Source organism: Phasianus colchicus, chromosome 13 (assembly GCF_987193195.1).
Source record: "Phasianus colchicus chromosome 13, bPhaCol1.hap1.1, whole genome shotgun sequence".
NCBI lineage: Eukaryota > Metazoa > Chordata > Aves > Galliformes > Phasianidae > Phasianus > Phasianus colchicus.
The window spans coordinates 6477168-6489697 of NC_143448.1; the positions used below are offsets into that span (position 1 = coordinate 6477168).

The following is a 12530-nucleotide window of genomic DNA, read 5'->3' on the forward strand; positions in this document are numbered from 1 at the left end:
TTACCCCAGAAATAGCGATCTCAGTGCTTTAAAGCAAATTTCCAAAGCAAAGTGAACTACAATAGGAAGCATCTTGGCCAGTGGATGTGTGGATTAACGCATCGTTCTTCGCTTTGTCCTCAGCTCAACAAAGAACTGAAGTACAGGATTAATTTTAGGCACACACAAGTTCATTTCAAGTTTAGTAGTCACGTCAAATATGATAATGTTCCTTTTTGAACTTCAATTAAGCAGATATTTGAAATTAATCATATGTTTAAGCACTGTGTGGAATCAGGATTTCTGTCAGAAGTGCCATTTTACATCGAACAAGGCTATTTATTGTGGTACCATCTGCATGTTCTTTCCTGAACTGGATGTTAAGTCTCTACTTTAAAGATGTCCTACAGGGCATATTTTTCCACATAAGTGCATTTACATAATTGACTCATTTTTCCTAATCTCTTATTTTCTAAGCGTGGGGTTTTTTGGTTTCAGAGATCCATGCGGACACGTTTTCATTGATTTTGTAATTGCACTGACTGTTCAGCACTTTCCTCTGCCACCCTTTATGTTTGCACGTGTAGGACCAACTGGGGTTTGCAGCCCTGCCCTTGTGGCTAGAGCTGCATTGCTGCATCTTGTCTGCAGACAGCAGCTGAGCTGTTTGAGGCAGATAGGAAACTCAATGCGCCAAAACAGCAAGCAAATTGGATGAGGAAGTCTGATTTAATCAAGACTTCTTCCTTCCTTTCTGTAACATACAGAATGTGCCTGCTCAAAGCACACACACACGTATTTTTCTGGTTTTAAAAATGCAAAGCAGGCCTCTCCTGACTTCCTATGGACTACACATGCACCACAGCTAAAACCTCCTCGGCGTTCCCCAGGTGAGCATTCTGTGCACTTCTGCTGTTACTCGGAACTCAATTTGAGCGGTGTTTACTCTGACAGAGAGCAGGCCTGGAGTCTGGTCAGAGTAAAACTGTAATTTGCTGCAGGCTTCCTTGTATTGTTTTCCATTTTTATTTCTTTTTTTTTTTTTTTCCAAGTGTAAAAATAGTTGTTTAGCTAAAACTGCTTACGGTGATTGTAGGTGTGAAAGTGAAACAAAATGTTTCTGTGAAGTATAAATAGTTTTCAAGGCAGATATGTGAAGTCTTGCATATCACTGCATTTCTCTGAGAAATCATATTTTACACTTATGTTTATACATGTATGCATACACATATATGTATATTTAATGTTAAATACATATGTAAATATGTACATTTGCTTGTCAGGTTAGACAAACTCGCAAGCAAGAAAATTTGTCTCATTAAATCTGGTGCATCTCAGATTATACTTATGTGAAAAACAAAGATTGGAAAGTTTATACTCTTGGTATATACTGTCACAACTATCCAGAGGGCTAAGCAGCTGGAAATAACTGGCTACTCATCAAGTTCAGAGAGACTTCATCCCCTAGTCCAAATTCCAAAAATAAGGGCTTTCACAATTCTCTTAATAACGAGAGTAACAATGTGTACGTTCTTGTATAGCCAAGGCAAGCAAAAGAAAGGCTATTGTTAGAGGAAAGCACTTCTGTTATTTCCAGTGGGGAAAGTAATTGCTTTTCCTTGTATAGTTTACCAGAAATCAATAGGTCTGCTGAAGGAGTTTCCTCACCTCTGCGTCAGGCATTGCTCAACTGTGTGGAAGACAAGTGGTGGCAAAACGATATGTAGTAACACCTCTGTCTGCCTTGCTTAATAGCCTCTCCTTGTGCATTGTTTTTACATTTCTAGCAAGGAAACTCGGATTCGTTTAGAGCAGGTTTTCATGTTATTTGATTTCCACCCACTGGATAAACTATGAAGAATATCTCCCTCATACTAACTAAGCAAGCACAGCCCCCTGGCAGAGCTGTTAGGATGCTCTTAAAACATTCTCAACTGCTAATAGAACACAACAATGTTTTAAATAGTTACTTAACAACTACATCTTAAGGAGACATTTGCATGGCAGAATAACCAGTCCACTCTACAGAGTAGGAGTATATTTTGTTAAGCATTTTATGTGTATCTGGCAAAACATCTATCCAAGGAGGACAGACCCACAAACCTATCAGCAGCACAGCGTATGGACTAGAAGAGTAAGTAACAAGAAAACACAGTGCATAGTAATTAGAAAACTCTGATCACCTTTCACCTAGGCATTATCACGCTCATTTTGTTCTCAACATACAGTGACAAATCTCTGGAGAGAACCTGAAACTTTGAAATAAAGCAAAAACATTATACTGTTACAGATATCACTTTATTTTGCCTTATGGGCCAACATAATGATTAAGAACAGATGGCAAGTTTGGGAGTCTTTAGAACAGTAACTCCTAGCAATGTAAGAGAACCAGGCTGCTAGTGATGCTAATAATCTCAGAAATCTGAGTTCATCTGAACTAACACTTGTGAGGTTGAGGGCAAAATACAAGAAGAATAAATCACCCCCCACTGAAGTTATGTTCTTCAGTGGCTCCCTTTACTTTCCATGAAACAACAGTTGCCCTCATACATGTTCACAGGGAGCAACAAGCAAGCCAGCAAAAAAGATTACCAGACTGGGTCTTCTAAAGGCATGTCACTAAGTAATGTCACATTTTTTTATAATCTTTTCTGACAGCTTTGCAATGGAGCAGGACCCAGAGTGCACAGCAGAAAGGGAGCTGTTGGAAGCTGCAAGCACGATTGCTACGTTTGCTATCACAGCTCCTCCTGATGAAGAACAGAGTCAACCCAAAGCTGAAATTTCTTGTGAACTGAGCAAAGATAATCCAGAAAAAGACAACCTCCAAGGTAGATACCATTCGTTCATTTTATTCTTCACATAGCTATTAATCCTTTATATATTAAAAAAAAAAAAAGCTTTATTTAGTACAATAGTAAATTAGTATCAGCAAGGACACCAGGCTAACTGATACTAACTGGAGGCAGTAGTTTCTCACACACCATGTGAAGAAGCAGCACTGGGCTTTTACTGTGCCTAACATTACTGTCAGATGTTATTGAATAAAAAGTTAAATATAAACGTAACATATACAATTTCATCAAGATTTTCAGCCTGTAAAACTGTCATAAACAGCACCTCTCTCTAATAAATTATGCTTTGTAGAGTGAGCCAAACCCCAAAGGCACTGATAATTGAAACTGTATGACCAAACGATTAACAACATGTAAAAATGGGGCCACTGAGGAAGTACTACAGCGCCTTTATGTTTCTATCTCTGCATCAAGCACTTATCCTCCCACTCATCTGTGGTCATTCACTTCCATTGTCTGAATGCTGGATAAGGCTTCAGCTGACTGCATTGACAGAGACATTGCTGACAGAAGACCGACAATGCTATGCCCATTGAAATAAAAATACTCCATTTCTTTTATCCACTTTGCTAGCCTGTATGCCACCTCATGAAAACTGTTGTCACCATATTTCAAAGACAGCTTTCCAAAAGGGTGATTCTTCTATGTCAAATTCCCCCGTGAGCAAACGCTTCAACCAGCTGACCTACATTTTTAGGGGACTTTTTGCGTGATTGTGACTGTATGTGGGTGGTGAGGGAGGTGCACAAGTAAATATCACTGTGGCATCACTTCAGCTACAAAAGAAAAGGAGGATGTGAGAATTCCTCCTTCAGCTGAGCTGGTTACTTGAGTTTCTCCTTTAATCATAGAACGGCCTGGAAAAGGACCACGATGATCATTCAACCCTCCTGCTATGTGCAGGATTGCCAACCAGCAGACCAGGCTGCCCAGAGCCACATCCAGCCTGGTCTCAAATGCCTCCAGGGATGGGGCATCCATAACCTCCTTGGGCAACCTGTTCCAGTGCCTCACCAACCTCTGTGTGAAAAACTTCCTCCTAATATCAAACCTAAACCTCCCCTATCTCAGTTTAAGACCATTCCCCCTTGTCCTATCACTGTCCACCCTCTTCATGCTTTCTCAGCTTTAACCTGTTACCACGCAGTCCCAGTATTTGAATACAGTTAGTATTTCAATACAAGTCTGAATTCGCATCTGCTTTGTATTATCTCCTCATCTTAGCAATGATAGAAACATCTTAGCCTTATCTCCTCCCATCCTGGAGAAGAACCTGACTCAGAAGAGCAAGTCAGGGTTTGGTAGGGCTGCTTGTAGGATGGAGAGGTGTACCTCCTGCTCAGACTGTGCCCGAGGTTACAACCTGGACATACAACACTTATCAATGCTTTTCCATAATAACAAATGTATTTGTTGCAGCAAATTTATTGTCTTTCCAATTCCAGAGCACTACAGTTTTCCTCAGAGAATCTGAGCCGTCTTTGTTAGCAGAGAAATCATTTAATCTATCAGGCTTTAGGTTTCGCTTTTACAATGAAGAAATTCTAAGCTCCACTTTCACAATAAATGTGTAAAAGGTTTCTTTCCACACACAAAGATTATAATTTGAAATGCTGAATATATCCTTTTTAGATTCCAAAGCATCCCTAAGTCCCAACTCTTCAATGACCACTAAGGAGCTTCAGGAATACTGGAGGAATGAAAAAAGCCAGTGCAGACAGGTCAAACTCCTTTTTGAAATTCCATCAGCCAGAATTGTAGAGCACCAATGGTCTAAATACGTGGTAAGTGAAAAAATGAATATGTAAGAAGATCATTAATTTTTATTCGCTCTACAGGGATCTGCATAGCACACAGCATGCTTCACTACATGAAAGACTCACTGACGCCTGAGTTTTGCAAGCCGTGATCATACCGAGTAGAACCTGTTCTCACTGCTCACATAGGCATAACTGGTGGAATTTGCCCCTAAGAAACCCTCTGACAATTGCTTCACAAGACCTGCAGCAGTAGAGAAGCGATATCAAGCAAATTAGTACTCAAATACCCTTTACACCTAGAGGCTTGTCAACATTAAAGAAATTCATACAAGTATAAAAATATCAGTGAGGTTACACTTGCACTGAGCCAGGCTGCACTAACAGCTGCATTATATTTATATAACTTCCACATTGAAGATTTATGTTAGCACAAGTGCAAAATTCTTTGTTGTTGACAAAGCTTAAGACACCCACCAGCTAGCACTCTTCTGGGACTGTTCCCCTTCCCTACCTAGAGGTCCATTAAATGACATCTTTCTATTCCATTTTAAAGTGAAGCATGAGTATGAGGGCCAGGTTGGATTTCTGGTATCTTTTCTCAAAGCACTGAGACTTGTTTTTTTCTAACTCTACTCCTGGACTTTTGGAGAACTGAGCTAGAGCAAGTCTCTTTCAGTCTCTTTCAGCATCAGCCTGGTAGGTGATGCTCAGAAAGGAATGTTTTGCAGCAGCCTCTAGGATCTATAGATTAAAAATGCTAATAGTCATTCTGCTGATGCAGCTCGGAATTTAAAGCAGGTACATTTACAGTCTAGAATCCTAAGATCTTGTTGCATACTATACACACCTATTTAGATGCTACTGTCTTGCACACACTGGAGAGTATCCAGCTTACTGAATAATTAAAAAATATTTTAGTGCAGCTGTAAGAGGACAAGGTTCTCACTTGGTGTTCATGTAGGCAGTTAAACACAGCTACGTTACAACAAAATTGAGCCAATCTGAATGACAGTTTAATTAAACGGATTTTCTCCCTTTTCTCATGCTCCATAAAGACAAAAAAAAAAAAAAAAAAAATCAAGTACTTGTAAATTATTCACTTAGCTGCCCTTGATAAAATGATAACTTTAAAAACTGCTCATATGATTGCTTTGGATATGCTTCAAGAGTATATACAATTTTCAGCAGGGAGCAGGGCAAAATACAGGAAAATGTCACAGTGCCTACAAATGAAAAGAGATCAGAGAAGTCGGCTCAAATTTACAAATGTTTCAAGAAGTGCCTGTAAAGATCATTTACGAAGATTAAAACAGAGAATTTCTCTTTAAGGAAAAAAAAAATCAAGGAATAGAATCAGAAAGAAACCATTGCTAGTATAGTTTTGCACCCTTCTAACCAGCACAGAAAACAATTCTTGTGCATTAAACTGCTCCAGTTGCTGTGTAATTCAGTGAGAATGGGAGAAAGTTGAACGTGAACATGGTCATCATCCAAAAGCCAGCAAGCCAACAGTCCTTGCCCTTGGCTGGTGCACAGGGACACAGCTAAACCGGCCCCCTGAAGCTCCACTGGTTTATGCATACCAGATATTTGGCCCTTCTTCAACATTACTGTATTTGGATCAGGACCAAAGGAGAATATATTTGTACAACACATAACACTCAATGTTATTTTGAATATCACATTCAGTAGTTACTTTTACACTAGTGAAGAACTACAGAAGCCATACAACTGAGTACTGGTTTTGTGGGATGGTGCTGCTGTTAGAGAAGAGTTTTGGCTAGCACACACAGACTTTTGTAGAAGTGTCACTTCTTTGAATTATTTATATGCCAAGTAAATATGAATTACAGGACAAAGATTTAGAGGGGAAAAGAGATTCCAGAGTTGCTCCATCTTATTTTTGCATACACCAAATATTAATGCCAAATATTCCTTCTTTCACAGCACCAATAATGCCTCCAGATCCCTAGAAATGTCTGATACGAACATTTCTGAGTATTATGGCCAATGTAAACTACACTGCATTCACTATTAAGTCTGGGAAATTCATTCTGTTCACTGACAATGACTGCAGCAGCCACGGCTGTTACAAACAAAGTATTTGTACAGAAAGATGTGGCTGCACTAGGCAGCAGATAGTCCTTCTCATTTTTCTGTTTTGTTGTGTTTAGATGTATAAAATCATCATTTTGCAAACGGGAAGCTTTGACAGCAGCAAGTCTGTAATTGAACGGCGTTATTCTGATTTTGAGAAACTGCACAAAAATCTTCTGGAGGACTTCAGTGAGGAAATGGAAGATATGACCTTTCCAAAAAAAGCCCTAACAGGGAACTTCACAGACGAAATAATCAATGAGAGAAAATTGGCCTTTAAGGACTACCTGAGGCTTCTGTATTCAATGAAATATATCAGGAGATCAAAAAAATTTATTGACTTTTTAACAAAGCCTGAGCTTCAGGAAGCATACGGCTGCCTGCGGGGCGGCCAGTACAACAAGGCTTTGGAAATCTTGTTAGAAGTCATCGGTCTGCAGGAGAGGCTGACCAGAGGCAACCCTGCTGCAACTGTTCCTACCCTCTGTGCTATCGTGGTGTGCCACAAGGACCTGGGAAACACAGCAAGTGCCTTTGAATATGGGGAAAAGGCTCTGTCACACCTGTGCATGCGTAGCAGTCACAGGTACTATATTCCATTGTTAGAAGCAATGATCACTTTGGCATATGAGCTCGGCAAGGACTTTCTGTCTTTGCAAGAGAAACTGGAAGAATGGAAGGCAAAAAAAGATCCCGTACGGGTTTTTTCCCTGAAAGAGCTTGCAGTTCGGGAATATGTAAAATGAATATAAGAAGCAATTTCACTAAAGTGCAAAGCTGCCTGCTCCTTTTCCTGAACACAATATCTTGAAAGAGTAATAACTGGAAATTACCCGTTAAGATAACATAACTTTCATAGGGAAAAAAAATATCAAGTATTTCTCAACATGCTGGGAAATTTTATATTTACTCTAGACGTAAGCTTATTAAGAATTCTGGAAATAAATTTATAACAAAAAGTTTTGTATAGTTTGCTTATTTTGATAGTATTTTGAATATAACCCATTTTGCGTCGACAGTCAGGAAAATACCATGAACAAAGCACTTGATCTGCAGAATCAACAGTATTGCTCGCTTATGGGAAAATTACTTCCTTTCAAGAAGAAAAACAACTTTTCAGTTAATGCAACCTAAAGGATGCATCTTTGGACACTGATTGTAGGCTTTTCCTCTTCCAGGTGAAGCCCAATCTGAATCCTACTGTAGTTAACGTCTCTGGAGGGAAGATCGGAGGGAAGGTTAACAATCAACCTTGACAGGAATGAGAACTACTACTGATCACTCCATCAGATGTGGCAGAAGGCCTATCCTTGTTTGAGGCAGTCTCCAAGTGCAGCTCAGATCTGAATGCAAAATTCACATCCATGCAATATACCCGTAATGGGAAGGAAGTACAGAAGGGTGCTATTGAGAACATCTGGCTAAAGAATGGCAGTATTTAATTCTGATTATTAAGCTGTGAGACACGTGGCTAATGGACAATCTATCCTAAGCATGTGCTTCTCTGTTGTCTTTCAAAGGTTTATGTAAAATGGGCATTGCCTCAGTAACTGCCCAACTGGTAACAGCTACTGTTTCAGTGGCTCTGCAATATTCCATTAATTTCTTGAGCGACCCCATCACTGTATCTGACAGCTACACTTGGCTCTAATGCTGTTGTGAAAGCTTTCTAACATCTGAAAACATCTGTATTTAGCTGCTTCACACTTCTCCTATACACTAGGAATGGTGTGGCAAACAGATTATCTTTTATAACACAGTTAACAGGTCATGCTAGCACAGTTCATTATTTTCTACAGAATGTAGTCCACTGAGTACTTCTAGGCCTGTAATCCAGATGCAAAAACCCAACTACATTGTCTGCAAATCAGAAGTAACCACATTAAGTTGCCTCCCAGATGTATAAAAGAATCAGCTAATTGAAAACGCACCGAACCTGAAAAACACTGTTGTGCATTGTTACAAGAGTAATGGCTTGGAAAAAATACAGAATAATAGAAGGGCCTAGAATGCAAAGTTTATATTTTAAGTAGTTTTGAACAGCTAGTAAGCTCAAAATATGTGTATTATTTACATTATTTAACTATATTAGTATGTTTTTCTAGTTGTATCAAAAGTATGAGAATCGAGAGTAATTAAGAGATTCAAAGGCTGATCTTCCCAGAATACACCATACCAAGAGAGTTAAAATGGACCAAAGGTTCACCTTCCTATGGGATCCTGTCTGAATCAGTGACAAAGCCATGACAAAAGCAGCACGTCTGTGCCATGCCCAAGCAGCTTGGAGCTGAGGCAGGAAGGAAACACAGCCATGACTCTGCTCCACCTCCACAGCAGTTATGTGGTGAAAGACCAAAACTACAGGAAGAAATGATTTTCCCACTTTTAATGCCCACTCCCCTCTCACTGTTTGCAGAACTGCATGCTGTCCAGCTAGGGTGAGTACCAGGAAAGCAGCACATCAGAGAAATCTTGCTTAGCCTTAACGTGTGGTAATGCTGTAACTTTCCATCTCTGTAGGATTAACTGATCTATAGCTAACCAATTTTTGTTGGCATGGCAGTGAATAATGGTATTGCTTTGCCCCTTTCTATTAAGTTATGTTTTACTTATGTTTTTATTCCAATATATCATTTTCCCCATTTTACAGCCTGGGGAATTGTGGTACAAATAAGAGAAGCAATTTTCTCCAAGTCTCATTTAGTGGTCTGGAGACCACACTGCTTGTTTGGAGCAATGGCCAAGCATTACAGGCTGTACAGCTCTGCAGAACAGACACACGCCTCCATCGCATGTCCTTAAGTTCAGCTTGGATGGTCAGCAGCACAGCTTTATCCATGAGACAATTGCACACGATGTCTGTGGCAGAAATACTTGAGGAAATCTGAGTGATATATTCAAAAAAGTAATAGGTGAATAGTAAAATATTTTATCTGCTGCTTTTTAAAAGTAGCAAAAGAGAAAACCTTATGTGAGTGTTTTTAGTAATGCATATGTAGAATATAGAATATATAAAAATGTAAATAACGTAATTTTCAACAGGAAGGAACAGAAAAATATTCTCAAACGCACTTTCCAGTTTTAAGCAATTCCTAAATCTCCAGTATTTCTTTTCCCTGCTCCTGTAATCTAAACCAGAAGAAAGAAACAAGCAGTAGAGAGTATCAGAGCTGTTAGCAATCCATGATGATCAGCTTCCCCTGCCATTCAGCTGAAGCAAACAGCACACAATGCACCAGAGCTTTCCAGTACGCTCTTACAATTCTCATTGTTACTGACACTTTGCTCTGAAGTATACAGAAGATAACAATCCAAGTAGAAATTCGCATTTCTTTTTTTTTTTTCTCTGAAAGAAAAGGTCAAAAAAAAGAAAACGTTGCCCAACATCTGGCCAGCATATTTAACAAACCACAGGCTGCATACACACAAGCCAGAATAAAATTTAAATAAAATCTGGGCAGATCATCTCCGAGAGTCCACAGAGAGTTGTACTACAATCTATTGAGCTTTGCCCCATTTCCATATCAATTATTATATCATTTGGGGCATTAAGTAGATAATGCTGTTTACACAACTTTCTAAAATAACTAAAGAAGCCCATGAGGATGCCTAGTTACTTATGAAACATATGCAGACAAGATGCTCTCTGTGCAATGCAGCATCTTGTTTACAGGGAATCCTGTGATCTTTATCACATACTTGTTATTAACTGCTGTTATCAGCAGCATCACTGGAGGATAATATTTGCTTTTCTGAATCTTAATAAGGCTAAATGCATTTACTGAATTCAACAGTTATGTACAAGCAGCATGGGAGTCCAGCTCAGGACACAAGCTGGAATCTAGAAAGGTTTTGTGGCGCAGACAGCAGCTGAGCAAATCAAATCAAGAATGTTTATTTTCTTATTAGATCAAAGGCAAGAGCTAGATGTGTTGAAAAACTAAGCATGGATGTAATGGTGTAAAACACTGAATGTCAGCTCCCATCTGGATAAGGTGAGAACCCCAAAGAACCAGCCTGGTGTTTGCGTTAAGATCACATTGCAACATATGTTCATCACACTCTGCGAGTGTGAATGTGCTGCATATACAGATACACGAGACACTAACTTCATGTCAGAGCGGTGATAGTTGAGAGTAACTACACAGAAATAAATTGTTGTAACATAACTGACAGCAGAATAAGGTCTACTGTCCATATAAACAAGCACACAAGCTCTGTATACTGTGAATGGGTGGACAGACAGATGAATCAATGAATGAATGAAGCAAACAGATTTGGGTGTTTTGATGCTTAATGGATGTTTTCCAGATGTTTTAAGAAACTCAGATAAAAGCTACTTTTACAAGGACCTCATGGTTATATATATACACACACAGTTTAAAACACACAACCTTCTTTTATCAGTAATTCACATCTGTATGTCTGTGGCTACTTGGGCAAGGAAAAATAACACAGAGAAATAGATGGCCTTCTCTGATCAACTCATTTCTCCAAACGACTGTCACCTAAATGTTTTTCATTCCAAAGAGTGCTACAGTAGACTCAGATACCCGAAACGAAGTTCCAAATAACTGTCCCGAAAACACAACTTTCAATCCTAACACCTTCCTTCAGTTTCTGAATTTCTCAATTTGCCTCCTCCCCGCCAGCTGCCTGCAGTGCCACTAGATGGAGCTGCAGCATTTGCAGGAGACAGCACCTCGCAAGCACGTGAATGAAAAATAAACTTTTTTAAAAAGCAGGAAGGATAGAACTGCTTGAAATTAAATATATTTATATATCTCAAACCTGCCGTTTACGTTCTAATATGTTTAAACTAACTATATACACGTATCAATTCCATTGTGAGCTCAGACTCCAGTGCCCAGCTCTCTAGCTGTCCTTCAGGACAATTTAACAGAGCCCTTTATCAGCCAGCTAGCTCTATGAGCTGGCTGGAAAGCTGAAAGAGAAAATGTTCTTGCAGGCTTTTAGACCTGGTGAGTTCAAAGCCAGAGTCACTGCAGCACCTCAGTTCCTACAGTACCTATTCCTTCTGATCAAAAGGAACCAAGTAAAACTCGCAACTCTTAAAAGAACTATCAAATAATGGGGGGAGGGAAGGAAAAATAAATGAACCCACAATGCCTTCTGAACAGTGCCACAAAAGCTTATTGACTCCATTTTAGGTTGCTGCACTCCCACTGGGAAAATGAGAACTGAGCACATCTTGATTTTGACTGCTGTACGATATTTTAAAGCTCCAATAATTTATTTATATAAAAGCATGAATATACCCTAAACATTATGTATATGTAGCAATCAGACAGATGAGTACAAGAGGAAAGGTGCTACAACAGAGGTGTGATGATGGAACAACAATAGAAAGGCACTATAAAGGAAGGGAAGAAGATTGCTCACGTGTCAGAAGATTGCAGGTTTGCAGGGGAAAGCTTCTCTAAGGAAGGATCTCCAACCAGAAATCCTTCCCCATTGGCAGTCAGCCCTTAAATGAGGTCTAACAGAGGTGCAGCCAGGCTCCACCCCTGCCGGCCACACAGCTGAACTGCCTTCACCTGTGCTCCCAGGGCTGACCCAGACCTTTCCCCAGGTGCTCAATCAGGGGTTTCAGACCATGACTCAAGTTACCATACAGCATAGAACCACAGAACCGTTTGAGTTGGAAGGGACCCTTAAAGGCCATCTAGTCCAACTCCCCTGCAATGCACAGGGACACCTACAGCTCCATCAGGTGCTCAGAGCCCCATCCAGCTTGACCCTGAGTGTCTCCAGAGATGGGGCAGCCACTGCCTCTCTGGGCAAGCTGTTCCAGTGCCTCACTATACAAACACACCTT

General features: G+C 39.8%; 2 protein-coding genes across 2 annotated transcripts in view; one reads left to right on the top strand and one right to left on the bottom strand.

The window, feature by feature from the left end:
- CYLD (CYLD lysine 63 deubiquitinase) overlaps nucleotides 1-12141 on the bottom strand; it is a 39153-nt gene extending 27012 nt beyond the window's left edge. Inside the window, exon 1 of the mRNA XM_090149922.1 lies at nucleotides 12095-12141. The gene's annotated coding sequence lies outside the window, so the exon portion shown is untranslated. The remainder of the gene's footprint in view (nucleotides 1-12094) is intronic.
- Nucleotides 562-7830, top strand: SNX20 (sorting nexin 20). The gene is made up of 4 exons (XM_031615154.2): nucleotides 562-869; nucleotides 2638-2810; nucleotides 4467-4618; nucleotides 6769-7830. Exons 1-4 carry the CDS (start codon nucleotides 823-825, stop codon nucleotides 7435-7437), a joined length of 1041 nt encoding a protein of 346 aa, XP_031471014.1. The 5' UTR covers nucleotides 562-822; the 3' UTR covers nucleotides 7438-7830.
- Nucleotides 12142-12530: the final 389 nt, after the last annotated feature.

Coding starts and splice junctions, on each gene's coding strand:
- SNX20 (XM_031615154.2), top strand. CDS start 823: ATGGACTACACATGCACCACAGCTAAAACCTCCTCGGCGTTCCCCAG. Junction 870..2,637: donor ACCTCCTCGGCGTTCCCCAG/GTGAGCATTCTG, acceptor CTTTTCTGACAG/CTTTGCAATGGAGCAGGACC. Junction 4,619..6,768: donor ACCAATGGTCTAAATACGTG/GTAAGTGAAAAA, acceptor TGTTGTGTTTAG/ATGTATAAAATCATCATTTT.